The sequence below is a fragment of the Camelus bactrianus genome, chromosome 15, assembly GCF_048773025.1.
Source record: "Camelus bactrianus isolate YW-2024 breed Bactrian camel chromosome 15, ASM4877302v1, whole genome shotgun sequence".
Lineage (NCBI taxonomy): Eukaryota > Metazoa > Chordata > Mammalia > Artiodactyla > Camelidae > Camelus > Camelus bactrianus.
The window spans coordinates 17,251,737-17,278,575 of record NC_133553.1 but is presented as its reverse complement, the minus strand read 5'-3'; the positions used below and the strand labels follow the sequence as shown (position 1 = coordinate 17,278,575).

Sequence of the window (26,839 nt, the reverse complement as noted above, 5' to 3'; positions counted from 1 at the left end):
TGTTGCCTCAAGCGTCCTTCATTAGCACAAAGAACTGAAGATGAGTATCTGTAGGTATGTGCATGACGGGGACACTGTGCTGTGCACCAGAAATTCACACACTGTCACGGACTGTGCTTCAATAAAAAAAAAAATTAGGATGCCTCTTAAAGAGCTGACTGAACAACAAAGTCAATCATCACACAGTTATATCTGACCAAGTAACTCAAGGTAAAAAAAAAAAAGAATTGTTTGCACTTTAAACTAGCTAAGTCTGAGGCAACCCAGAGTGTGTCTTTCCCAGATTCCTGGATGCCAAGACCGTCCACGACATCAAGACCCCCACTGTGGGAAAAGAGGCGGGTGCAGATCCTGATGACACGCTGTGCTGACGCTCTGGGGGGTCCCCCTGGAGGAGGGCGGGGCAGGCCAGGAAGGCGCCACGGAGCTGGAAAGCTGCCCAGAGGGACAAGGCACCCCAGGAAAGCGGCATCAGCTGCACCAGGGGCAGGAGAAGGCAGGGAGGTGTCCAGAGCCGCAGAATGTTCCTGGCCTTCCATTTTCCATTTTGCCGTCCAACTCTTTGAAACCCGGGCCCAAAGATGCAGGGGCAGCACGGTTGGTCTGCCAAGGTAGCTCCGTTGTGTCGGAAGCTTCCTGCCAAGGAGAAGGGGGCCATGAAACACGTCTGCCTGCCGGAAAACAGCAGCAAGTCTGAATTTCGTCTGTTTTCTCCCCCGGAGGCCTGCCGGCTACTGATGATGGTAACAGCTGGAGAAACTTCCAGAAACTGTGCTCAGAGATGCCCGAGTAGCTCCTGCTTATCAGGGGTCCTCTGTTTACCACTGTTACGTGCAGGCAGGTCCAAACAACTGCGGAGGGACCCCGGGAACAGCATTCAAAGATCAAGGAGCTGGAAGCGGGGCCCTAGGTCTGAATGTCAGCTTACCTGCCTGCCAGGTGTGTGGCGTGAACTTCCTGAACCAGAGTGCTGCCTGCACCTCTCTGACCCCCATCCCCCACGGCGCGGGATGAGACAAGCCTGGCAGATGATGCCGCCGCGACAGCTCGGTGCCCGGAGGCCACAGCGCTCCAGCCCATTGTCACACCCACACCATGTGCTGTGCCTGGCGTTCCCACAGCTTCAGTAACCCAGGTCTGCTTACATTTCCCCTCGGTGAGACGGCAGACTCTTTGAAAGTAAGAACTGTTTATTTATCTTTCCAGTCCCTGTGCCTGACTGAGTGCTGGTAACCAGCAAGGGATTAACAGCACCGCAGGGAGAGACAGACGCTGCTGGCTGGGGAGCTGCGGGGGCGGCAGGCAGCACAAGCCGACCCCGCACGGACACGGACACCCTGCCTCCCGGCAGAGGAGCGGAGGCCGCATCCCGGGGCCCCTCGGCAGCGGGGGAGGCCGAGCCCTTCCTCGCTGAGCCGGCCGCTGGGATGCTGGAGCCGTGCGCGCGGGCGCCGCCTGGCGAGGATGCTTCACGCCAAGCCTGGGAGGCTGAGCAGGCCACCCAGCAAGCCCCGTGCTGCGCGCTGGCAGGGGCGCTCCTGCCCGGGCTGCGGGGACGTGACTTTACCCAGCGCTGGGAGTCCAAATCGTGAAGGCCTCTTTTGTAAAATTTTCCAAAGAAAAAAAATTTCAAACTTTCTTTCTACCAAAAAAAAAAAAAAAGAAAAAAGCTCTCATCTACATGTACTCGGTGCTCTGCCCTTGCTAAACCGCCGGATCGGATCCCCTGTCTCCTGGATTCACCTCCCCTGCGTTCTCGGAGCCCGGGGCTTTGCTAAGACCAGGAGCAGCAGGGAGACAGGAGGCCCCTCGGTCAGCCTTGCCCCAGGGAACCTCGGCGCTCTGCTCCCCGAGAATCCTTGGGCCTTTCCCTCAAGGTTCTAAGACTGGAACCGAGCCAAGCACAGCACAAGCACAATGACCTTCCTTGCAGGCAGTGTCCTTGCTGGAAGGATTAAATTGGACCCATACAAAGCAGGGTCTGGGGGGAGGGTGCAGCTCAGTGGGGGAGCATGTGCTTAGCATGCACGAGGCCCCGGGTTCCATCCCCAGTACCTCCTTTAAAAAATAAAAATAAAACAGTATAAAAAAATAAACAAAAATAAAAAACAAAGTAGGTTCTCAATGGTACTAGTTCCGGCTGCTTCCACCTTATTGTGCCCATCAGCCCAATTCTGCCCATGTGGAAGTCCTGCCACCAAGACCCCTTCCAGCCTTGAGTTCAAACTGAGGCGGCCACAGGCACTTGCTCGGGCAGGAGCCTCACCCCTTCCGTGGAACCCCTGACCTGCAGCCTCGTGTCTGATGCCCCGGAGAGAGCCAATGCAGCCCTGACCCCACATGCAGACAGGGTGGAGGCGATGCCCCTCATAGCCTCTGTCGCCCGCAACGGCCCTCACCCAGGGGCTTGTGACTGCAGACGCGCAAAGATGCGGGCTGAGTGGTCTGGTGTTCAAAGCTGTCCTTCAAGGGCAGCAAGGGGGAAGTCCTCAGCTGTGAGTTTGCCACCTGCTTGGGATTTTCAGGTCGACTCAGCTGGTAGGCACTGATTTTGTGAGGGGGTGCGAGGCGGGAGGACCTGGGGGGACCTCCCTTCACCACAATCAATGCAAAGAGACAGATGAGCCAGAGCTGGCTCCAGACGCTGCTTTCTTAGTCTCTTCCCACAGAGAGGAAGTTACCCATCCCGGTGCTGGGTCCACCCAAGGCAGAGAAACAGCAGGAGATGGGGTGCGGGCTTGACAACATGTAATGTGTGGAGAAGAAGAGAACGTGGTGCTGGCAGGCTGCAGACACCAAAGAGACCGGAAAGCACCCGGGGCCCAGCTGGGCAGCGGGCTGTCCTTCGCAGAGGCCTTGGGTTCACAGCGTGCCTGGAGTGGGTTTACATCATCAAAAGGGCTGCTTTTTAAGAACTGGTCTCTGCATGTGAAGGTGGACCTGACGGAGCAGGAGACCAGTTAAATGGTTCAAGACAACGGTTCCCAGTCAGGGCTCTGGGTCTTCCCGGCTTTGGGTGGGGAACTGGGCACGGCCTCCACGTGGCCGGCAGCTTCGCCAAGATCTTAAAAAAAAATCAGCCTTGAAATGGACCTTTCCTGGAAAGCCCTGCCTGTGTGGTCACTCCCACTGATAAAACACAGGACTGCTCTCTGTTCTTGAATGAAATGCCCTGTTCTGAGAATGCACCTGTTCAAGGTGACCACCAGCAGGATTTGACGATGACTGTACCGGGGAGCTAGGCGCAGTGGGAGGCCCGGAGGGGAACAGAAGACAACCGTTAGGGAGCCCTGAAGGTGACTCAGGGCCCAGCTCTGGTGACCTGGGGAGCCCTCTGAGTACTGGGCTGGGCCTGCCCATGGGTCTGCCCGTCTGCAGCCCCACAGGAAGGGACTGAAGGTGACACTATGCTTTCTGCTCCTGCACAGAGACCAGGGACCACCCGCCCCCTCCTCCCAAGCCGAGCTGCCTAGAAGGGGAGATTCGGGGATAAGGCGCCATCCCCTCCTCTGCAGGGAGGATGCGCTCCTCACCCTCGTGCTTCCAAACAAGCTGCCAGAGAACTGCCGTGAGGAGGACGGCCTCTCTGCTCCAAAGTCATGGAGGACCAAGCGTGAGCATTCAACCAAACCACGCCTCACTATCAACACCTCCCGAAGGAAGGCAGGACAGAGGCGGTTGTGGCAGGAGGGGTTCATGCGTGGAGCCTGAGTGCCAGGTGTCAGGAACACGAGGGACTTCTGCTGCATCCACTCGACAAACACGCACTCACTCCGCCCTGACAGTCTAGGGGACCAGAAGTAGAGGACCACGCATCCTGCGGAGGACTCTTCCTGGACGTGGAATGTGTTTCTGTGTGCGGGCGTGCGGCACCCATGTGTGTGCCGGGGTGTGTGTGAATTTAAGAAGGCACGTGAGAGAAGGGGCTGCAAGTATTCGATGTGTGTAGGGTTTGGGGGTGACGAAGTGAGATGTGTGCGACTGCTCATAATTGGGGACACTGCGGGTTCATTCTAACAGCCAGACACTGTCCATCCAGCCTCCTCAGGCTGGGCTGTCTCCATCCCAACCCCTGCAGATCGTCCCGTCAAAGGGAGAATCCAAGAGCTGTGTTTGTTTTTTATCTCATGTTTGAGAAGGGGCTGGGGAAGCTGAGAAGACTACCTATCTGGGTATCCTGGCAAAACTGGGGCAGGGTTCCAGGACCCCAACTGCAACAGGACCTAGAAGGGCCTCCTGGGAGAGAACAGGGAGGTCGGATTCAGAGTCAAGTGCATTGGGGAGGGTCTAGCTCAGTGTCAGAGCATGTGCTGAACATGCACGAGGTCCTGGGTTCAATCCCCAGTACCTCCACTAAAAAAACAAAGAAAAAATAAAGTACACAAAACAAAGAGAGAGAAAGAAGGTCCCTAGTGTCCTTCCTAGGTAGGAAGGTGCTGGGATCCAGGGGCGTGAGAAGGAAGCCTGGTGCCTGTGACCGAGGGCCTAACTTGCAAATGCCTCCCGGCCGCCCTTCAGCCCTTTGCTAAGTTTCTCAGCAGAGCCGATCCCAGGACTCAGTGTATCCTTACACATGGTTAAAAGAGAAGCATCAGGTTTCGTTGCAAAAACCAAGTGCACGGGAGTCGAGGCACACCCAGCGGATGCTCCAGAGCGCTCCTCCCCTTTCTGGGCTGCAGTGGCCCGTTTATGAGACGGAGCCGCCCGCCCACTTCCCAGGATTTACGGGAAGCGAGGCAGCGTGGACGGGCGTCAGCGCGTCACCGTCAATCAGCAGACGCCACTCTTTCACCGACCCTAAACCCAGGGATAAAAATGAACAGCGTGTGGGTGGTGCCTGTGGGCTGTGCTGGTGGAGGACCTGAGGGGGAGCAGCTCTGCCCTCGGGGACACAGTAAGGGCCTGACAGCTCGGTCCCTACGCTGCTGTCACTGTGGCAGCTGGAGCCCAGCCCGGTGATGCGTTCTCAGCCCCGGACCTCAAGCCAGCCCCCCTGCAAGCCTGCCTTTCCTCATCTAAGAAGCCAAATCCAGGACAGGCACCTTCTAGACCCAAAGCCTTCTGCTCCTCGGGTGGCTCCAGCCTCACACAGGAGGCGCACGGCCCCAGGCCCTTCCCTCGGCACATCACCACTCAAGCACCGCTCCGCAGCCCCACCTTTCTGGCCTGGTGCCCTTCTGGTTCCTGCCAATTATGTCACTGTGGGAACCTCAGCAAAACCCTCCCATTCCGGCCCCATCACACGGCACCCTCTCCTTCGCCTGCCCCACTCTGATGGCTCCATCCATCACGCTTTCTTCAAATGTTTCCCTAAAGCCTGCGGGTGGAACTCACGGCTCCCGCCTCCCGGCAGTCATCCCTCTGTTTATACTGCAAATACCGCTCTTTCCACCCCAAATACAGCCACCTAGACCCACCTCTCCCCTGCCTGGGGATCCTTCACCCCCCTGAGGTGCCCAGGGCACTCGGCACAGACGGGCATCTGATAAGGGCCAGAGAACGGAAGTGACTAACATCCCCGCTGGGCTGTTTTACAAAATGCAAAGCTGACGGGGCTGGAAAGACAAGGAAGTGGAGGCCCATCTCCTCACCAGCAGAGTTTCTGGGTGAGAAAACGTAACTAAGGTGAAGTTCTGGGTCTTGAAAAACAGACGTTTCACCCTCCTGATCCCTGGGGACCCATTTCTTGACGGGGGAGCCACAGTGCCTCATGTCTTTGAGCCCCAAGGCTCCTCAAACTTTGGAATCAGGAGATCCCTTCCAATGATGGGAGCTTCAGGCTGGACACTACTTTGTCAGCAATAAAACCACATAAACATTTTAACGCTGCAGAATGCTTCAAGTACAGGGAGACCACGATGGCCTGGATATGTTTCAATTAAGCATAAAACATCTTGCACATTTCAGACTCTGGAGCACGGGGGACCTCCCAGGCCACCATACACACGGGTCGTGTCACAGACTGACACACTGGAAATGGGACTGGCTCTCCCTGGAGGCGCTCAGCTCACTTTGACATAAGTGCCAGCAACCCTTTCTCTCCTCCCAGTACTTCTGCAAAGAAGGTGTTGGTTGAATTTAACACTGTATTTTTGCACACAAATCTGCATGTTTAAATTCGGCCCTTTAAAGTTTTGTTTTCACTCTCAGCCAAAACTTGACTGTTGGCGCTACCAGGTAGCTGTCACACGCCCAGGCCCCTGAAACGTAGCGTCACACCTGGAACGCGCTCATGGCTCGGAGGGTCCCTGCAGTCACGGAGACCCTCAGACTGGGGCACCACTCTTCCTCCCCACTGACCCCAGTGCACGACCTCCATGACCTCTGAACTCACCCTAAAGCCAACAGGCGCCCAATAAGCAAGGGAAACGCCTTGGAACACGTGTCAGCATTTTGCCACATCAGTAATGATAGGCTGACATTTCTCATGCTCGAGTAATCTGGGGAGATGCAGGTGAAATCAACGCTGTCCCCAGCGTGATTTCTTGGGGTTTTCTTCCTGCTCTTGGGCACCTGGAGGGTCCTGGTGGGGGTACAGAGAGGCCCATGGCATGCGGGGTTCAGCAAAGCCACTGAACCACAAGGATCGTTTGAGTGCATCCTCGAGAACAAATGTTCCTCTGGACACACACCTGGGGAAGTCTCCCCGAAGCTCTTTTTGGTTCCTGCGGCTCTGAGCCCAAAGTTAGAAGCAAGAGGAGGAGGGTCTGGGCCTGCAGAATGCTGGCCACGTGGCATGTCCTTGTCACACGCTGCTCCACGTGAACCTCGGGGTGAATCACATTTGGCTCCACGATCCACATGAGGCTCGGGAGGGCGGCCGGGTCGGCAACGGTGTCTCCTTCCCAGGTCTGACCCCAGGAAAAGGACAGTGGCGATCTGCTGACCCTGGGCCGTGCCTCTGCCCAGGCTGGGGGCCCTGAGGCCGACACAGAGGGGAGGGCAGGTGGCAGAAGTGCAGGGGCGCCTCCCCCGCCTGAACCCCACAGGTGTTTCCTGTGCTTCCCACTGCTGCGGGTTACAGATGCAAGCAGCCCGGTCTCAACATCTTATTTTTTAATAAATGGTTGTGAAAAAAAAATCACACCTGCATTTGGAGCACCCAGCCACCCCTCTTTGAGAAAACAGGGTTATTTTCCTCTTCACAGTCCCTGACTTAAATCAAGCGTTTGATCCGAATTGGCCATGCTTATTTACTTTTACTCCGATCCTCTAGAAATAGAAACCAAAACAAGGACAACAGTAAATGAAAGGCTGCGTGAAACCAGGCGGGGAAAGGACAAGCCCTGGCCTCGAGAGGCCACCCCTCTCCCGCGACAGCTCAGAGGGGACAGCGGGGAGTCAGCTCGCCCACAGGCATGTGAGGGAAAAGCTGGGCGGGACTCCTAGTAAATCTAAGTGCAGCAAGTGTCGGATGACTGATCTGCGTTCTGCTGGGCTAACTCGTAAATCTAAGTTAATAAGTGTCGGTTTTCTCATTCTCTGCTCATGTTTTTTTTTGCAAGCCAGCTGGATTCTCAAAGAGACGTATCTGGCCTTGAAATGTTGGTTTGCTGCCTCCCTGCCTCTACTTTTGTGATGATGCTGCTGCTAAAGCTGTTCCATGCCTGTTGGCCGAATACCCCAAGCTTGTACTTTACCCTATAAAACCTCATGCGCACGTCTTGGAGGTGCTCAGAGCTTCGGAGCAGAAGCCCCTCTGAGCCCGCCGGTGTAATAAATCTGAGTACTCCAGCCCTCCGAGTGGTGCTTGCTTCTTGCTGGCCTGTCATTTCCTTAACAGGCACACCTGCGGAAGGGAATCCATCCGCCTGGTTGACTGCGGGGGAAACTTCCCTTCAGGCATGAAGGAGGCACTTTTCCACGATGGGAATTGTTTAATCCTGCCCCACTTGCTAGACCATCCCGGCTGGTCCTCTAGAACTGAGAAGTCCAACCGTGTGCACAGCTGCAGGCTCACCCGCCCACCGCCCCCGGGGCTCTGTCCCTCCCATCCTTCCCCACCTCAGAAAATGCCCAAAGCCATGTCCTGTGCTCCAGATCAAGCTGCTCTCCTGGGGCTTTAATGAGGCACATTTCCTGGCTGCCAAGCCCGCTGCTGAGGCTGACCCAGCAGCCTTGACTGAGTATCTGTCGTGGGTCCTGCAGTGAACCAGGTGTTTGGGGGACAGAATTCTGCCTTCGGAAAGCCAGAGTCTAGCATAAAGGGAGATGCAGACTTAAATGCCTGCAAAGCTCTGTCTCCTTACCTGATAAATGCAGATGAGGGTATGGGACGTGCCCATGTCCCAAGGAGACCAGGAGACAAGTAGAAAAAGGTTGCAAAGTTTGGGCAGGAAGGAAGAAGTCTCTGAAAATCAGGAGGAGACTGTCGGGGCACAGAATCTAATCAGACTCTGAACAACACACAGACAGGTCGTCCAGATGGTCCATTTATAACAACACTTCTATTCAGGAACTACTCTTTTAATTTTTTTATAGTTTGTGGAAAATATTTTTTCCTGGACTTTCTCTGTATTCTTTGAATGGGAAGAAAAATCAAGTAAAACTAAATGAGACAACCTTAAAATAAATCCTATACTCTCATTTTTTTTTTCTGATGGGTAAAATGTTGGGTCTGAGTTAGGCCTGATGCAAACGGAAGTCCCTCCCTGTACGCATGGAGAGCAGGTCATTTGGCCCCCAGACAATGTTCACTGCATCTTCAGGAAATTCAAACGTGATTTCAAGATGCATATTTTCCAGTTTAGCACCAAACCAGTGAAAGCTAACATGGACTACAGGACAGTATGCGGTTAACACGCGGCCGTAATCGCTCAATTGAACTTAAAGTGAGTTGCTTCTACGATGGGCATTACCATATACAAAACAGGTAGACAATAAGGACCTACTGTGTCGCACAGAGAACTATATTCAATTTCTTATAATAATATATAATGGAAAAAAATCTGAAAATTGTGTATATATAATATATACATATATATACACACACACAGGCATATATACGTATAACTGAATCACTTTGCTGTACATCTGAAACTAACATTGTTAATCAACTATACTTCAATAAAAAATAAAATTAAAAAAATAAATAAGGAGGGTGAGGGTGTAGCTCAGTGGTAGAGTGCCCAGCATATCTGAGGTCCTGCATTCAATCCCTCATACCTCCACTAAAACAAAAATGAATAATCTAATTACCTCCCCCCAAAAAAGATAAATAATAAATAAAAATTAAAAATAAAATTGTTGCACAAAACAGTTAAAAATAAATAAATAAATAATAAAAATTAAAAATACACCACAACAGGAAACTATATTCAATTTCTTGTAATAACAGACAATGGAAAAGAATATTAAAAAAATGCATGTAAATGTATAACTGAATTGCTTTGCTGCACACCTGCAACAAACATTGTAAATCAACTATACTTCAATAAAAAGAATTTTTTAAATAAGTAAAATAAAAATCATCTTCCCCTAAAACGTGAGTTCTAAACTACGTTACTAGCTTCCAAAATTGTTTAACTGATCACTTATGCACCAAAGACACCTGCAACAGAACCTGCCTGGGGAGCCCGACTGGCAAAGAGAATCCCTCCCATTACTGCGTACACGCATCACAAAGGGGCGCCCTCTCCAGGCAAGAGGACGGGCGGAGGGTTGCGTGGTGTTGCCAAACGTGACCAACCGCAAAGGGCTCATCCCGAAATCAGTTTAAACCGATGCTTTTCTCCGAGACCCACCAGGGTACAGAAGACGCACTGGCACTGGGCTATGGTGGTCATCTGCTCCACCGGGTACTCCCCGAGACACAGCTTGCAGGACACCAGCGGGTCGAGGGCCAGGTCCCACGTGGGCCGGTACCGCGCTGTGGTCATGGTAGAGCAGTCTGAAACGAGAGCAGCACAGGCCGTCAGCCCCCTCGTGGCCTCCACCACCACCCCAGCGGGGATCACCTCCGGCTGAAACTGGGGCCCTGGGGGAAGCCAAGTGACCCCAGAGGGGCCGGGGTTTTACAGTCCTCGTCTGGATCCCCTGAGAAGTTCTGGCCAGAGGTCTCCGACCTGGGTCTGTGGGTGATACCTTTCCCACACGGATGGTAATATTCATGTCCACACTCAGAATGGCCAGTAATCCACCGTCTCCATCCTTCCCTCCACCCCTGTGATGGGGATGTGGAAGACGCCTCCCACCCACCGCGCACCCAGCTCGGGAACCTCAGCAACCCAGCAAGAGAAGCTTTTGTTAAAACAGTTACTGATCAGATCAAACTGGGGGCGGGGAGGGTACCTGCCACTCAGGAAGAGGCTGTGCGGTGATTCTGAGAACACACAGAGGAGGGAAGACAGGATGACATGTGACCTGGGCATGTGAGTGGTGTGAGGGGGAGAACCGGACCTATCGGAGCTCACGCCAGGGGGGGAGTTAGTGAATTTCAGCTGGAATCGACACTGGGGTGAAGGAAGGGAAATCTGCGTTCGGGGCCGGGGCTGGGGGGTGAATCCAGCCCCCTCCCCGGCCAGTTAATGACTGAGCAACTTAGCCTAAAGCAAGTGTAATTTCCGCTGTTAGAAAACAACTGACACAAATTCAAGCAATTTTTGGATCGGTCGGAGCCTTCCAGACAATTTAAACAAGCACCATAAACTGACCTGGAGCCAAAGGGACCAGAACACTTCAGTGATTTGGGGGGTCACTCAGCGATCTGGGGTGCAGTGGAATCGACACTTCTCACCTCCCTGAGTCCATTTTCATTTGGAACATCTCCCTGCACCATGAATTCACCTTTATTATTATTATTTTATGAAGGAAAAGCCCAGCTGGGCTAACAAGCTAAGTCACAAATCTAAGTGTAACAAGTGTCGGATTACTGATCTGAGTTCTGCCGGGCTAACTTGTAAACCTGAAGTTTAGTGTCAGTTTACTGGGCTAACAAGCTAACTCGTAAATCCAAGCTCAACAAGTGTCAGTAACGTGATCTGTTCCAAATTGATAAGCTCCAGTGCACTGATTCCTTGCTTTTTGTTGTTTGAACCTTATTGGCTAATAGCCCATACTTGTAATTAACCCTATAAAACCTCATGTGCACGTCTTGGAGGTGCTCAGAGCTTCGGAGCAGAAGCCCCTCTGAGCCCACCGGCATAATAAATCTGAGTACTCCAACCCTCCGAGTGGTGCTTGTTTCTTGGCTGGCGTGTCATTTCCGTAACAATTTTAAATCTCTGCAGGGTTTTCTGGATCCTGGGCTTACGGGCCAAGACTTTTTTCCTTTATATTTCTCTGTACCTTTTTCTGTTTTAATCCTTAGTAGCTCTTCAAGCTCACAGTACAGGGTGCCGACTGTGTTTTGATTAAGAATGGTAGCTAGGCCCTGACAGGGATCACAAACCTTTACTGGAAGCATTGAGAAATCGCTGAAGATTGGAAACGGCCCCAGGTGGGCAGAGGCTGCTCAACTGACCTCTCTGACCCGGAGAGCTGGGACAGGCGGCCGTGAACACTGTCCGGAAAACCTGTGCTCCAGATTCCGTGGGGCACCGAGCGGCAGAGGCCGCGTTCTGTCACCAGCAGAGCTGAGTTCAAATTCCTGTTCTCCCTCTTGGCCGTGTGATGCTGGAGAAATTACTCAGCCTCTATGAACTTGAGTATTTTCCGCTGTAAAACTTAGGCACCATGGCCTCCCATGGGCCCTTGTGAAACATGAGTGAGAAATAACATATTTAAAATTACCGGGCCATATTAGCTGCTTGGTAAGTAGAGGTCGTCATAATACGTCGGGTTTAAGAACCTGGACATTAACCCACATAGAGAGGGAAGAAAGAGAGGGGTAAAAGAGAGGTGAAAAGTTGTTGAGCCCAGAGACGACGTGATGGATTCAGTCTCCTAGGAAATGCGCGCCAAAGTCCGTCATCTTTGGAGGAAGCAAACACCAAAACCTCAGAGGCCTCCCGCTTCATCATCCGCTGGGCAGTGCGCTCAGAGGCTGGGCATACCCCAGACGTGCTGCAGAATGGCAGAAGTCTGGGCTCGCCCCTTCAACACAGTCCTTGGAGCCTGAGCCCTGCCCTCACTGTAAGCTCCGGGCAGGGGACATCACCCCTCACTCTTCTGCCCCCTCAGCCACTTCCTGCCTTTCACCTGGACCCCAGGCAATCCTCCCTCCTCCAGCTTCTAAGCTCGGCTCCCTTTCCTGTTTACAGCCTCTCCAAAGGCATGACCCTCGGCTCAGCCTGCAGGGCCTGACCCCTTGCTTCCTTTCTTCCTGGACCATGATTTCCACTTGACTTCGAGACAGCGCTGCTTCCCGCTGGCCCGGGTGCAGGTCAGCCGCGGCCCCTCACCTCCCAGCCCCGTGAGCGAGCCTCGAAGCAGGTCAGACACGACTTCCTGGCATTTGTCAGTACTCTTCCTCTGCAGAGCAGACATTCTCGGAGGTGAGCTCACAGTCAGGATTCAGCGGCAAAAACAATAGGACATACTTTACACAGTGCACATTGTCTAAGCCCACCACAACCTTCCCTACTCACAGGATGGGCCGGTTATGATTTTGCAAACACTGAGCAGCTGCAAACTTGAAATAGGAATTTGCTACGAGAATCACAATGCACAATAAGGGGGAAAAAAAAACTGTCTTTGTTTTCCTAACGTGAATGTCAAGTCGAATGAAACAGCAAACTATTTTAAGAACATCTGGTCAATGATAAGTATTATTCAATCTAGGCAACTCAAAATGTTTACAGGGCAAGTTACTTATTAAGCACAACCGGGTTATGCAAAGAGGGGGAACTGTGATGAAAGAGTTTTATAAGGATGACAAAGAGCTGGAAGGGAAAGGAGTCCATTGAGGGAGATATTCTTAAGGGTGAGATCGGTTGTCTGGCCAGAACCATCCCACCCTGGGCCCTAGGGCTGTGCCTCCTGCAGGTCCCTATTCGCCCGTCTTCACCCCTTCAGAGCAAAGCAGGGAAGGGAAACCCAGCCAGGTGTCAGCCAGTCACCGCCCCCTTCCACTCTCAGGACTTCCTGCAACAAGCCCCTGCTGTCCCAGAAGGGCCAGGGCATGCCTGTGGGCCCTCCCCAGCCCAGCCCCCTCCCCTTTCTCCCCTCTTCTCCAAACCCTCCCGACCCGCCACTCCCAGCATCGTCCCAGTTTCTCCAAAACTCAACTCTCACCCCTTTCTTGGAGTCTCTGCTGCCTCCCCCAGAGGAGGCGATGCCTGCAGCTCAGTGGTAAAAACAACTGCTTTCAGCAGCTAGACTCCCAGGTGTTTACCCACCAATGTGACCCCTGCATGTGGGTGCGCACGGCAGCGTTATTCATGATCGCCAGAACACGGCAGCAGCCGAGACGTCCTTCAACAAGGGAATGGAAAAATAATCCGTGTTACATCCAGACCACAGAGTACCTTTCAGGGCTACAAAGAAATGAGCTATCAAGCCACGAAGAGACACAGAGGAATCTTCAGCACGTGTTACCAATGCAAGAAGCCAATCTGCAAGCCACCAGACTGTGTGATTAAACCTCTGTGACATTCTGGAAAAGGCAAACTTAGGGAGACAGTAAGAAGATCAGTAGTCGCCGGACAGGGAGAAAAGGATAAACAGACCAAGCACAGGGGAGACTTCAGGTCAGAAAAACCCATCAACGTGAGGTTGTCACGGTGGAGGCGTGACATCAGACATTTGCCAAAACCCACAGAATGTACAGCACCAAGAGTGAACCCCAGGGCAGACGGTGCGGACCGCACTGTGTGCCCCTCCGAAGTCCACACGTTACAGCCCACCCTCGAGGTAACCGCATGTCCTGACGAGGCGATTAAGGTCAGATGAGGTCCTAGGGGTGGGGCTCTCATCCAGCAGGGCTGTGGCCTTAGAAAAGAGGAAGATCTCAGTGTCTCTCTGCTACACGGGAGGATTAGGGTGGAGGACAGTCACCTATCAGCCACAAGGACAGTCCTTACCGGAGCCTGAGGAGAGCCCAACCCTGCAGGAACCCTGATCTCAGGCTTCTGGCCTCTAGAATTGTGGGAAAATAAACTTCTGTGCTTCAGTGCCCAGCCTGTGGCATGTTGTTATGGCCACCCGGCAATGCAGCGAACTATGGCTCCAAGTGAGGGCGATGTGTCAAGGCAGGGTCATCGAGGTGACAGACGCTCCCTGGCGGGGGGCGGGGGTCAGTGGGGGTGGGGACTGCCTGTGTGGGGATGGGGGCTATGGGGGGAGCTCTGCACCTCCCCCTCAGCTTTGCCCTCAACCTGAAACTCGTCTGCATCGTAACTCCCTAGACATTTTGCATCTTTCTGCATCATTCTGAGTTTTCTAAATCTCCATCCAAATCTGCTATCCTATATCTAAACTGAAAACCAAATCTGTAAATCTAAATGTAAACTGCCCTTAGAGGTGAGGGTACAGCTCAGTGGTAGAGTGTGTGCCTAGCATACATGAGGTCCTGGGTTCAAACCCCAGCACCTCTGTTAAAAATAAATAGATAAGTAAACCTAATTACTAACCGCCCCCCAAAAAGTAAAATAAACTGCTCTAAAATAAAAAATTTATTTGAAAAAAATGTACTGTTTTCATGTAAACCCAAATAAGCCTATTGAAATGCAGAGTCAACTGGAATCTTTCAAGAGTCTAAGATTTTAAGATTTTCATCTGTTTTAAGCCCAGGCTTTCCCTAAATAGTACTATTATTAAATGGGATACTAAAATCTGAGGAGTACTGGATTAAACATAGTTGAGCAGGTTTGTGTGTTTATTTTTTTTAACCATCAAACTCCGCATGGGTTTTCATATGCTAATGAGCACAGCCACACTCCAAGAAGGGTGGATGGTATTGGTTCCCTCCACAGAGCAAACCCACCCCACTCCCTCTGTCCCTCCCAGTGCTCTGAGTCTGCACTTCTCTGGCCAGAAAACAGTCTGGGCTGCTGCAAGGCCAACAGAATGAGACTTCCTGCAACAGGACCTGGCACCCCTACCGCTGTCCGGGATGTGACCCCCCACACAATACAGAGATTCTGCTGAAAATGACCTTGGAGGAACGTCCAAGGTCAGCCGGTGCTACGGCCTTGAGACACTTCCTCCCCGGCCTGGGAGGGCTTGTGGCTTGTGGACTTAATGCTGGGAGCTGCTTCCCTCACAGGCAGCTTGGCTTAGCAAACAAGGGGCGTTCATGGCAGAGAGCAAGCTCACTCCTTCCTTTCGAAGACTGATAAAATACTGTGCAGGCAAGCCTAAAATGTCCCTGCAGCTTCCACATAACAGGCTGCCTCCCCCAGGCAGCCCAGACAAGCCTGGCTCTCTGACCAACGTCCGGGGATGAAATGCAGAGCAGGACACAGAGGGACTGTTACTCCAACCCGAACATCACAACCCAGCTGCCAGGGAGCGACCGCTGGAAAAATCAAACGTAAATTCATTATGTTTTGCTAAAAAAAGACTTATTGTATGAACCAGCCATCCCACTCTTGGGCATATATTCGGAGGGAACTCTAATTCAAAAAGACACATGCACTCCAATGTTCACAGCAGCACTATTTACAATAGCCAAGATGTGGAAGCAACCTAAATGTCTACCAACAGAAGATTGGATAAAGGAGATGTGGTGTATTTATACAACGGAATACTACTCAGCCACAAAAAAGAAAGAAAGAATGCCATTTGCAGCAACATGGGTGGACCTGGAGATTGTCATACTAAGTGAAGTAAGTCAGAAAGAGAAAGAAAAACATCATATGGTATCACTTACACGTGGAATCTAAAAAAAATAAAATAAAAACAAATGACACAAATGAACTTAGTTACAGAACAGAAACAGACTCACAGATACTGGGGTTGGAGGCGGGGAATAGGAAGGGATAAATTGAGAGTTTGAGATTTGCAGATACTAACTACTATACATAAACTAGATAAACAACAAGTTTCTTCTGTACAGCACAGGAAGCTCTGTTCAATACCTTGTAGTGACCTATAATGAAAAAGAACATGAAAACGAATACATGCATGTATCTGTGTGGCTGAAACATGAAGTTGTACATCAGAAATTGACACAATGTCGTAAATTGACTAAAATGCCGTTATGTCTTAAGGCTGAGGGGGGTCTTCAGGTTGTTCGTCCTTTTAGAGATGATTTCCTTGCTCCCAGCTGTTTAGGGGTTTGCTAAGAGGCCCCACAGCCACCCCACCAAACCTCACCACCACTGCCTTCTGCTTGATCATGAACCACCTAAATGTACTATTGCCAGACTTTGTCATGACACAGCTAGTCACTGCGTCCACTTTTTTTTCTTTCTTTTTCAGGTAAGGACACAACACAAGAGCAACAGGATATGCCGTCTACGATAGAGCGTGAACAGCCGTGGGGCCCCCCGCTCCCTGTGCTGAAGGACCCGGATCACACTCTGCCAAGCCAGGAGCCGTCTGCGGGCACACGTGCCACCTGCATCCTCCAGCTCTCTCGTCAGTCCTGGCTGCTGGGAGCGCGCCCTGGCCGGCTCAGACGGGGGCAGGAGAGACACGTGGCTCTTTCCTCCTGGGAGACAAACGGAGGCCACGCTGCCAAGACAAGGAGCCTGGGAAATTCCTGGGCGTGGGGCTCGTCAGGCTCTGGGATTAACAGAACATGACGCAGTGGAGTGGGGAGCACGCAGTGGGGCCGACACAGGCCTCTGTGAAGAGTCCAGAAACCAGGGCTCCCCTGTCCGCACTGCTGCCCACCCACTGTGAGACCCTCATGGCCTGTCCTGGACCTCCCTGGACCAGCGGCCTCAGCTGGCTCCCAGGATTCCCCCAGGCCTCTGAGCCCTCCCTCCTCCCACCCACCTGGAAGGGCGTCACCCAGGTCTTAACGAGAGGCCTGGCTCTTGTCGCTGCAGCAGCTGAGAGGGGTTTTGGGGAGGTGGGAGATGCAGTTCAGAGACAACAAGCTAGAGGATAAACCGTGCTTTCCAGCACGGAACCCTCCGCCACAGATCCATTTCAAGCCCAGGCACGCCTGTGGCCACGAGCCCTGCTCTGTCCATTAAATCACCTGAACACTCAACGCCCTTCCTTTCCAAGCACTCGCCCCAGCGCCACCCCGAGAGTCCCTCCCATTCCTCTCCTGCATTTACACACCTGATCCTCCGCCTACTCAGGACTGGTAGCTGGCCGGCCGGCGTCAGGTTTCTGTAGTGATCTAACAGCTGTTCCAGACACCGGATCACAAGAGCTGACAGTCAGAGGTGCCACCCACATCGCCCTGCGCAGGGAAGTCTGCTAGCCCCTGATTTCAGGTCAGCACCCTTGATTCTATGCGTGGAGCCAGCTAGGATTCCTGGATGAAGCTCAGAAACAGTCAGAAAATTCCTGCAAGAAGTCCTCCGGGAGAGTGGGTTCGAGGTCAGGACCAAGGCCAGGGCCTGACACCCCGCATCCTGGAAACGTCACTTAAAGTATGCCTCACCACAAGCAGCCCTGCCAAATCTCCTGAGATTTGAAGACAGAAAGAGAAAGAACTAGAGGTTTGAGCCATCTCTTCCACCACACGTGACAGTGACGTGTGAGGGCCGGAGGCTGGATGCTGCCTGGACACAACAGCTCTGAGGGCCCCGTCCTTGGCGTCCAGCTCATTGAGACCCTCAGGCTCTTGAGAATTTGTTCTAGAAAGACCACAGCATGGGGCCAGTCAGAAGGTCCAGGGCACATCTTCAGCATCCCAGACACTTCTTGTGGGAAAGTGAATCAGAGCCGTTAAACTCCCTTCCACCTGGAGCCTGCGATGTCAGCAGTTCACACGGGGACCAGACGTGTGGGAAGGGCAATCGGCTCGTGGTCTGAGCCACACTCAGCCTCCACGTCTTTAGACCTGGAAGCAGTAACCTCTGACGTCTGCCTGCACAGGCATGGGACGTGCAAGTCCCAACCGAAAAACAGGAGTGGTCCGTGCCCTGCCGTGGACACGGTAACACTTCTGCGATAAACATCTTCCCTATGCTAGCTCCACACGCGCATTTCTACCCCAGGCTATAATCAGAGCTCACTTTTAATCACCCACAGATGAGAACCCCCACGCCACAAGTTAGGCAGAAGCCTCGTCATTCTACTCCACCGGGGCTCAACTATATTCTCAACGTGATAATGGTCTAAGAATTATTAAAGGATCCCCACCCCCGTGTTTAGAAAACAAAAGCCTGTAAGGAGCCTAAAGAACCCCGTGTCACTCCATCGGGATGACGGTTGTGACAAGAAGGTCACTAGTCTTAATGTCCCCGAAGCACGATTGCCCATGGTTCATCCATCTCCCACCTTCTTTCAGTCATCAGATCACCTGTATACAACTGCCTGCACCCACCCCTCCACGCCCAGCCCCCTGCCCTCTTTATGCTCCCCGCAGGCTCCCCGACATACGCTACAAGCACGTCTTTATTTACTTACTGTTTTCTCCCTCTCAAGAAAGTAAGTTCTGTAAGAGTCAGTGTTACCATCCAACAGTTTAAAAAAGACTCAAATTAAATATGGCCATCTTTTGTTCTTTCCTTTATTACCCAGTTAACGAGGTAGAAAAACACTCGCCTCCACGGGGCACTGCCTGTCTCACCAGGATGAAGAGGGTACACCTGTTTTCTGATGAAATAACGCTGGCGGGCATCTCGGGAGACCCTTGCAATCAGCTGCGATGTCTCCCCATGCAGATGTCTCCCCAAAGCCCCTTCTGCTGTGCAGAGGATCGATCAACACTGCAGAGATGGGAAGTCAGCTCAGTTGTCTTCACTGCACAGACTAAGAATGGAAGCTGAAGAAGGTAAACCAGTTGCCCAAAGTCTCAAGGTAACAAATGGCAAATCACAGATTTGCACCCAGTCTGCCGACTTCCCAGCCACGTTCTCTTCCTGCATCAACGTTCCCACGATCCTCAGGTCCAGCAACCGGACCCTCTCACCACGCCTACTGCTCAGATGGCTGGTGGGGCGGGCGGAGGCCTCCCTGGGGCTCAGAGAGGCCCCTTCCCTCACAAGAACCCCACTCACAGCCCCATACTCCGTCCACTGCACACAAAAGCACAACTCCCCATCTGGCTGTTACACCTCTAGACTACAAAAGAAGGCACCCAATGAGAAAAAAAAAAAAAAAAAAACTGATGTTTTAAGTTAAGAATGTTGAAGGGTCCATGTTTTGCACCTAAAAATATCTTTTCATCACTGACAGTCCCCATTTATGAAATAAGGCACTTGACCTAATGATGTTAAAGACAGTCCATTCAGTTGGCTAAGAGGCTGAAATCCAGCACTCAGCCTCCCCAGTGAGAAAATGAATCGTAATATCACCAAAAAAGCTCTGGTCTCCCCAAGGCCCGATGCCAGAGGTTGTGCTTTCTGAAAATCAGAAAGAAAACCCATCGTCCTGCTGTGCCTTCTAACCTCTCCCTGGGGAAGGCTGGGTCATCAGGATGTCCTGGGACAGGGCTGAGGACCATGGGAGCAGGAGTGTGACCAAGACGCGGAGGTCAGGAAGGGTCCACCACCGATCGCACGCAGTCCTGAGCCCACACGTCCAAGCCCCAGCCTCAGCCCTGCCCACTCGTCTAGAACTCCCGCCCCAGTGGGGACGCAGAGACCACCACGCCACTCGAGTCTCTCTTTTCTGACCCTGGCTAAGGAGACCCCCAGTGCAGGCGAGCCTACTGGACGGAGAGAGAGAAATCCAAACCATGACAGAGAAGAGGATTGTGGTGATGCCGCAGACTCCCTCTTGCCCCCCCTCATCCCAGTACCTCGCCCATCGCCACCCTGGAGAGTCTTTAACTAGACAACACCGGAGGTTCTCTTAGATATAAAACCCACGCAACTTACTCAGAATTAGCTCTGACATGGCAGCGACGATCCCCCCAGGTGCAGAAACAGCTTTAGTTTAGAACAGATTCAGAGAGAGAAGGAAAGCCCCCGGGCTCTGACCATGGAGCCCAACCCTCTGGCTACTGCGCGGGAGGCTTTGTTCGAGGCCCACCCGGTGGGGAACTGGGTGGAATCAGAGACACTGACGCAACCTTTCCTGCAGGGAAACAGAGGACCGAACTCAAAAATTATTCCCGAGGAAACACCAACAACCAAGGCGGGGCGCGTTCCCGCTGGGAACACCCATGATAATGCAAGTCTAGGAAGCGTATTCGCTTCCAGCCCAGGGTGGCAGGCTGGCAGGATGCCTAGGACCAGCGCCCGGCGCCCCTGGGCGGGGGCCTTCCTTCATGGAGAACAGACAGGGAGCGGTCTCGGAGGTCTGCTCTGGGGAAGGACCAAGTTGTTGACGTGATAATGAGTCTGATGGGACTCCGTTCTCTCAAGGATGTAAAACTCTGGTCACACGAGAATCATTAGCACAGAATCACAGCGCCAAACAGAACAGAGCCACGTCCAGCCTTTGCTCTCCCTTTCCACAGGTTCTCCTCCAGGGCCATCCACCAGTGTCCTGACATTCCAGAGAGCAGGCCCACGCGCTCCGGGGCTGTGGGCGACCACCAGCACCCTCGTCCCCCGGCGCCCAGGTCTCCTCTCCGGGTCTGCTGACCCCCGTGCGCAGATGATGGTTGGGGGGGTCTGGGGAGATTCTTCTCCGGTTCCCCAGCCAACCTCGTGTCTGCAAAACTCTACTTCATCAGATCTCTCCCACTTACAAACTTCCCACCACTCCCCAGTGGAGCAGGTTAAATGCAGACCCCTCCAGCCCCACGTGCACACACCCTTCGGCCTCTCTCCTCGCCAGCACTCCTCACCGTCTACAGCTGAACTTACCTTGTTTACTCTCTGCTGCCCTTTTCAAAACACACTCTCCCCCAAGGAAACTGATTTTCATTGGCTTTGCTCACTCTTGGGTCCAAAGGCCCTGGCATGGAGGAGGCGCCCCATAAAAATGGGTCAGCACGATCTGACCCTCCGAACTCACGCCTGGGGAAAAGCCAGGGTGACCCTGCTCTGCTAAGCTAGAAGCTTCCCAGGAGCAGGGAGGGTCTCACGTCCACGTTGCCAGGGGCATCGGCAACCTGGGCGCACGGCACGTGCTGTGGGTGGAAGGTAAGTGTTTACCAAGCGGACGTCTCCATCACTATCAAATTAGCAACTAGACGTGCTTTTCTCTGCAGTGAAAGAAAATCGCTTATTTTGGCCAAATTAAATGTATGTGAAAATTGCCCAAAGAACCATGTCCAGTCACCTGTGCTTTGGTGTGAACTCATGGACAAACGTGCCAGCATTCTCCTCCCAGGAACCAGGACACTGGCTGCAGGACACCGCACTCTGATTCTGTTACATCTCCAAGGCTCACTGCACCCAAATGACAGGGCTCATTCTCCATCCATAAAATCAACTGCACTTTTTCTGAATTATAATAATTTGGTTAGAGTCCTGGAGCCAGGAATAACCAAGCCTGGCTAATGGTAATAAACAATGACAGAACACTACAGAGAGGCAGCCGGCAGTATTTAGCAAGGACCCTCAAAATGTTCAAATCCTTTGATCAAGTCACCCCATTTCTGGGTATTCATCCATAAGAACAAAAACCTGAGGGTGTGAAAATGCTCTTCACAGCATTTCCCACAATATTAAAAAGGTTTTCAATGCATAAATGTAATTTTTTTTTTAAAAAAGAAATATCAAACCAGTAAAAGCAACATGGAATAGTGGGGGCCACAGAAGGATGCATTCTGCAGTTGTAACCAATGACTTTATGGTATAATTTCTTGGGTGGAAAGTGAGCATAAAAACCACATGTTCACTGTGTGAGTCTCTACAAACAAAGGCAGGACACACACTCACACAAGTAAAATCGTTGGTTTTGGTTAGAATGAGGAGCCATTACGTTTCTTCCTGCAATGTTCCTTCATATGTGTAAGGTGCAAAAACTTCCGCAAAGCAAGTCAAAATAAATAACAAAATTAAAAAAAAAAAAGCTCACAGAATGTATCCCAAACAGTTAATCTCCTTCATACAGAGTTCTAGAAATTAAGAAATAAAGGAGCAACAGTTTAATAAAAAAAAATGATCAAAGAACAAGAGACAGTTCACAAAGAAAGACCAGCTCTCCCCAGGTGGGATACACTCAGAAGAGACAAGCGAATTCCCCACACAAGATGCCACTCCTCACCTCTCCCCGGGCAGACACTCAAACTCTGGGCCAAACACTCTGTCCATGTGGCTCTCGGTCAATAATCGCTCTCCTGCCCGAAAGGCTGGAGTTCAAGATGACACAACACATGAAAAGGGTTTTTTATCAAAATCTACCAATATTTTACCTACATTTACCCGATGATCCAGAAACCCCACTTCTGGGGCATGTGATCAGTGTGTGAAGCTTGTCACTGCGGTCTTGTTTGAAATATCAAAAGATTAAAAACGATCCAAGTAGGGGACGGGTTAAATACATGAGGAAATTAACCACGGAGTGGAATACGAGGCTGCTGAAGAAAGGAGGAGAAATATTCCATGTGTTAAAATGGAAGATCTGCACAATGTAGTTAATTAAAAAAGCCCAGAAGAGAACGTGCATATTATACAGTGAATGTTGGGTAAACTTTGTGTACATTTATGCTTGTTTGTATTTGCACAAAGAACCACTGGATGAATACCCCAACCCTAATTACAATGATTACCTAATGAGGTGGGCTGGGCTGGAGACTGGGGAAACTGGCCAGGCCCAGAGGCAAACAGGACTTCTCCAGTATGACCTTCAGACAAATTGACTGTGAACTATATGGATATTCCCATTTAAAGATGACAGAGAGTTTAATAAATAAACTTAAATATCATAATAATAGTAATTCAGAATAAATAGAGGGTCTCTCTTCTGGCCTTAATTCAATCAAGGCATAGTGCCTACCTAAAGTTAAAGGATGCTTTTCAATAATGTATAAACTAAGAGGAAACTTCCAAATGATATTTTAAACATATTTTTCCTCCCTGAGCTAGCTCAGAGTTCCAAAAATGTCAGCATATATCTATTCCCCTACACGTGTCTTCCAAATTTAAAATCTGGCATTAATTTCATTGTCAAAGGTTCAACATCCTCCGAGCAGCTGCCTGTCAGAGCTCAGGTTTTGGACAAGTGCCTGTCAGCTCACGGAGTAATAAGACTTTCACAGTGTCAGCCTTTAGGGGAGGGTTTTATTTTTCCTACAAGGAGGAAAAAAAGCAACGTTAATTCAAATAAGGACTAAGAAATAATAATCACAACTAACATTTACTGAGAACTTGCTAGGTGTACAAATTCAGGACCCACCTCAACAGCCGGCAGCTCCGAGAAGCAGGACCCACCATCACCCCTCGTCCACAGGAGGAGCCTGGGCACCGGGAGGAGGAGGGGTGGAGACGGTGTGGGTCTCCGCTGGCCAGGATCCGTCCTGTTCTCCTACCCACAAGGCTGTGTGCTATTTTCTGAAAAGAAATTAGGCTTCGGGGAGCACCGGCTGTCGCGAGGCAGCTATCATCTCAGCAACGAAGGACTAGGCTTCAGTCACCCTCCTCGTGTCTTAAGAACCCGCTGCTGCTCAATTACGAGACTCCCGCGGAACTGATGTGAGTGAGTTTTCACACCCATTTTACAGATTATGAACGAGACAGAGAGGGTGAATGAGCAAGCCACAATCTACAATAAATAAATGAGCACTAAAAGCAAAAATAAACAAATGGGACCTAGTTAAACTTAAAAGCTTTTGCACAGCAAAGGAAACCATCAAAAACAAAAAGACAACCTATGACTAGGAGAAAATATTTGCAAATGATGTGACTAACAAGGGCTTAAATTCCAGAACATACAAACAGCTCATACAGCTCAGTAACTCAATTGAAAAATAAGTGAGAAGATCTTAACAGACATTTCTCCAATGAAGACATACAGATGGCCGATAGGCACATGAAAAGATGCTTAATATCACTAATTATCAGAGAAATGCAAGTCAAAATTACAGTGAGGTATCACCTCACACCGGTCAGAATGGCCATCATTCAAAAGTCCACAAATGACAAATGCTGGAGAGGCTGTGGAGAAAAGGGAGCCCTTCTACACTGTTGGTGGGAATATTATTTGGCACAGCCACTATAGAAAATGATATGGAGATTCCTAAAAAACTAAAAATACAGTTAACATGATCCAGCAACCCTACTCCTAGGCACATACCCGGAGAAAACGATAATTCAAAAAGATACACGCACCCCAACGTTCATAGCAGCACTGTTTACAATAGCCAAGACATGGAAGTGATCTAAATGTCCATCAACAGATGACTGGATAAAGAAGATGTGGTATATTTATACAATGGAATACTACTCAGCCATAAAAAAGAATGAAATAATGCCATTTACAGCAACATGGATGGATCTAGAGATTATCATACTAAGTTAAGTCAGACAGAGAAAGACAAATACCATATGCTATCACTTATATGTGGAATCTAAAACAATGATTCAAATGAACTTACAAAACAGAAAGAGACTCACAGACATAGAAAACAAACTTCTGGTTACTGACAGAGAAAGTGGGGAGAGGGATAGATTGGGAGTTTTGGATTAGCAGATACTAACTACTGTATATAAAATAGATAAACAACAAGGACCTACTGTAGAGCACAGGGAACTATATTCAATAGCTTGTAATAACATATAATATAAAAGAAATTGAAAAGGAGTATATATATATATATAAAATATATATATATATGTATAATTGAACCACTATGCTGTACACCAGTAACTAACGTAACATTGTAAATCAACCACACTTCAATAAAGAAAAAAATAAAGAAAAAATAAATGAGCACTGACCATGGTCTAGAATGCCATGGAGTCCAGAATTCTTACGCAATTGTAATTTCTACATCCTTTTTCCCACAAGTGAATAATGTGCTATCTTCAAGCCCAGTAAAGCTGTAGACTAGAGGCCAGCAGATGTTACCCATTAAGGGTCAGACAGTTACGGTTTCAGGCATGTGGGCCTCAGGGAGTCCCTGCAGCAGAGCAGCCAGAGGCAGCTCCTAAACCCTGGGGCAGGCTGTGTGCCAGCGAAACCGAGGACCACATCCTGACCCCGTCAGCGCAGGTGCCCTGGTGGAAAGCACCCCCACCATTCTGCCCTCCCTACTTCTCTAAACAGTATTAAATATTGTAACAAAGGTTTTGTTGCATTTTTCTCGTTTCCACTCCAATGCCTGAGCTTGGTGTGAAGACATTTTGCAATCTGACCCTTAGCCAATCACCGCCCGCCTGGCCTCACGCAGGACGCGGACCCAGTCGGTGTCGAGAGAGAACCTCCCCTTCAGGCCATGTGCTCGAGCCCTTCCTTCCTGAAGAAGCCCCGGGCCTCCCCGTGGTACGGCCTTTGCCAGCTCTGTTCCCAGGGCAGACGCCCACTCCTCTCCTCTGCCTGGTGACTCCGTGCCCCTCATGGTACTGCTCAATGGCATCTCCCGGGACCACGGCAGCCAAGGCATCAGGACCCTCCCGTGAATCTCCCCACGTTTCAGGTACCCCAACCACAACTGAGAGTCAGACACAGCGTCTTACCTCCACTGCAGGTGGATAGGATGCTCAGGACAAAGCTGCGCCCTCTTGCCTCATACCTTTGCCTCTGACGTAAGCGTCTACATGGCGGGCTGATGGCGATACAGTGGCCTTGCCGCCCCGAGATGCACGGGAGAGGCCGCGGGGTGCAGCACAATAACCTGGCTCGTTGTGGCTGAAAGCCTAACGGCAGTTCTGGGAGGAGACCCGAAGTCCCTCTACCCCATGAGCCTAAGACACCACAGGGGCCCAGGGTTCTAGACCGTGACCTTTACTGCGAAGTGGACCGTCCCCAGGGCCAGAGGCCGCTGGGTTTGAATCCCAGTCAAGGGACTGCGGCAAATCAGTTCGACTTAACCACAGCTCAGTTACCATGGCACCGTCTCACACTGTGTCAGATGCTTAGCGCTTCACTGAATACTTTCACCAATGGGGAAGCGTGCACTCTGAGCCCCATTTTATAGATCAGAAAACTGAGGCACTGAAGTTCCAACATTCAATGTCAGAGCCTAGTTCCAAATCGCGGAGATCCGGCTCCGGAATCCCACCCTTCCAACCATAAACCCTGTGGCCCTCTGGCCATCACTGGAGAGGTGTCTGCTGTTACTGGTTACTCGATATGAATCTTCTGTCGCCGCTGGCAGGGGATGCACACCTCTCGAGCCAAGGTGGGTTGGAGAACCGACCTCACCAACTCTTTCCTGCCTCACCATTTCTGCTTTGCCAGCCACAAGCATCGGGAAGAGGTTTTCCTCTGGGAGTGTGTGCTGGACACAGCCCAGGGGTGGCACCCCGACCTCAGCCTCAGCAGTGTGCACAGTGCCCCCACCGAGGGGGGGACGCACCCTGGAGACACAGCCGGCTGTCTTGTCAACCAAGGTCACAGAAACATCGCAGCGAGCAGCTAAAGTCTCAGGTAAGATGGCTCATGAGCTGGAGAGGCCAGGAAGTGGGGGTGGGGGAAACCTAGAAAGGGGAAGGGTTGCCAAGGAGTCTGATCCCACGTTCCCACCCCAAGAAAGAGCAATTAACCCACAGAAGAAACCACCTGGGGCTGTTTCCGCTCGGCCCCGCCCACTGGAAAATTCTTCCAAAAGGAAAAAATCAGCTACAAACATATGAACACTTTCAGTTTAAGAAGATGGGGCGGTTGAAGGGCTGGGAGTGGACGCCAGAAGTCATATAACATCCCTCTGGAGGCTGGGGGAGAGCTGTCTCCCCAAGTTTGACAAAGGAACAAAGAAATGTGGCAGCACTTCAGACTGTCACCCACTGACGTGCCCACAAGCAAGCACGTCCCAAACCCCAGCTTGGGA

At 51.2% G+C, this 26,839-nt stretch overlaps 1 protein-coding gene across 5 annotated transcripts in view; it reads right to left on the bottom strand.

Moving 5' to 3' along the window:
• Nucleotides 1-26,839, bottom strand: part of RNF144A (ring finger protein 144A) — a 108,875-nt gene that overhangs the window by 27,488 nt on the left and 54,548 nt on the right. For 4 of the 5 annotated variants that reach the window (XM_074341617.1, XM_074341616.1, XM_074341619.1 and 1 more), the window contains one exon: nt 9,744-9,889. In XM_074341617.1, the coding sequence (XP_074197718.1) occupies nt 9,744-9,878 (135 nt within the window). In that variant the 5' untranslated portion in view covers nt 9,879-9,889. Of the gene's footprint in view, nt 1-9,743; nt 9,890-20,716; nt 20,757-26,839 lie in introns of those variants that run through there. The other variant, XM_074341618.1, reaches the window with a different exon arrangement.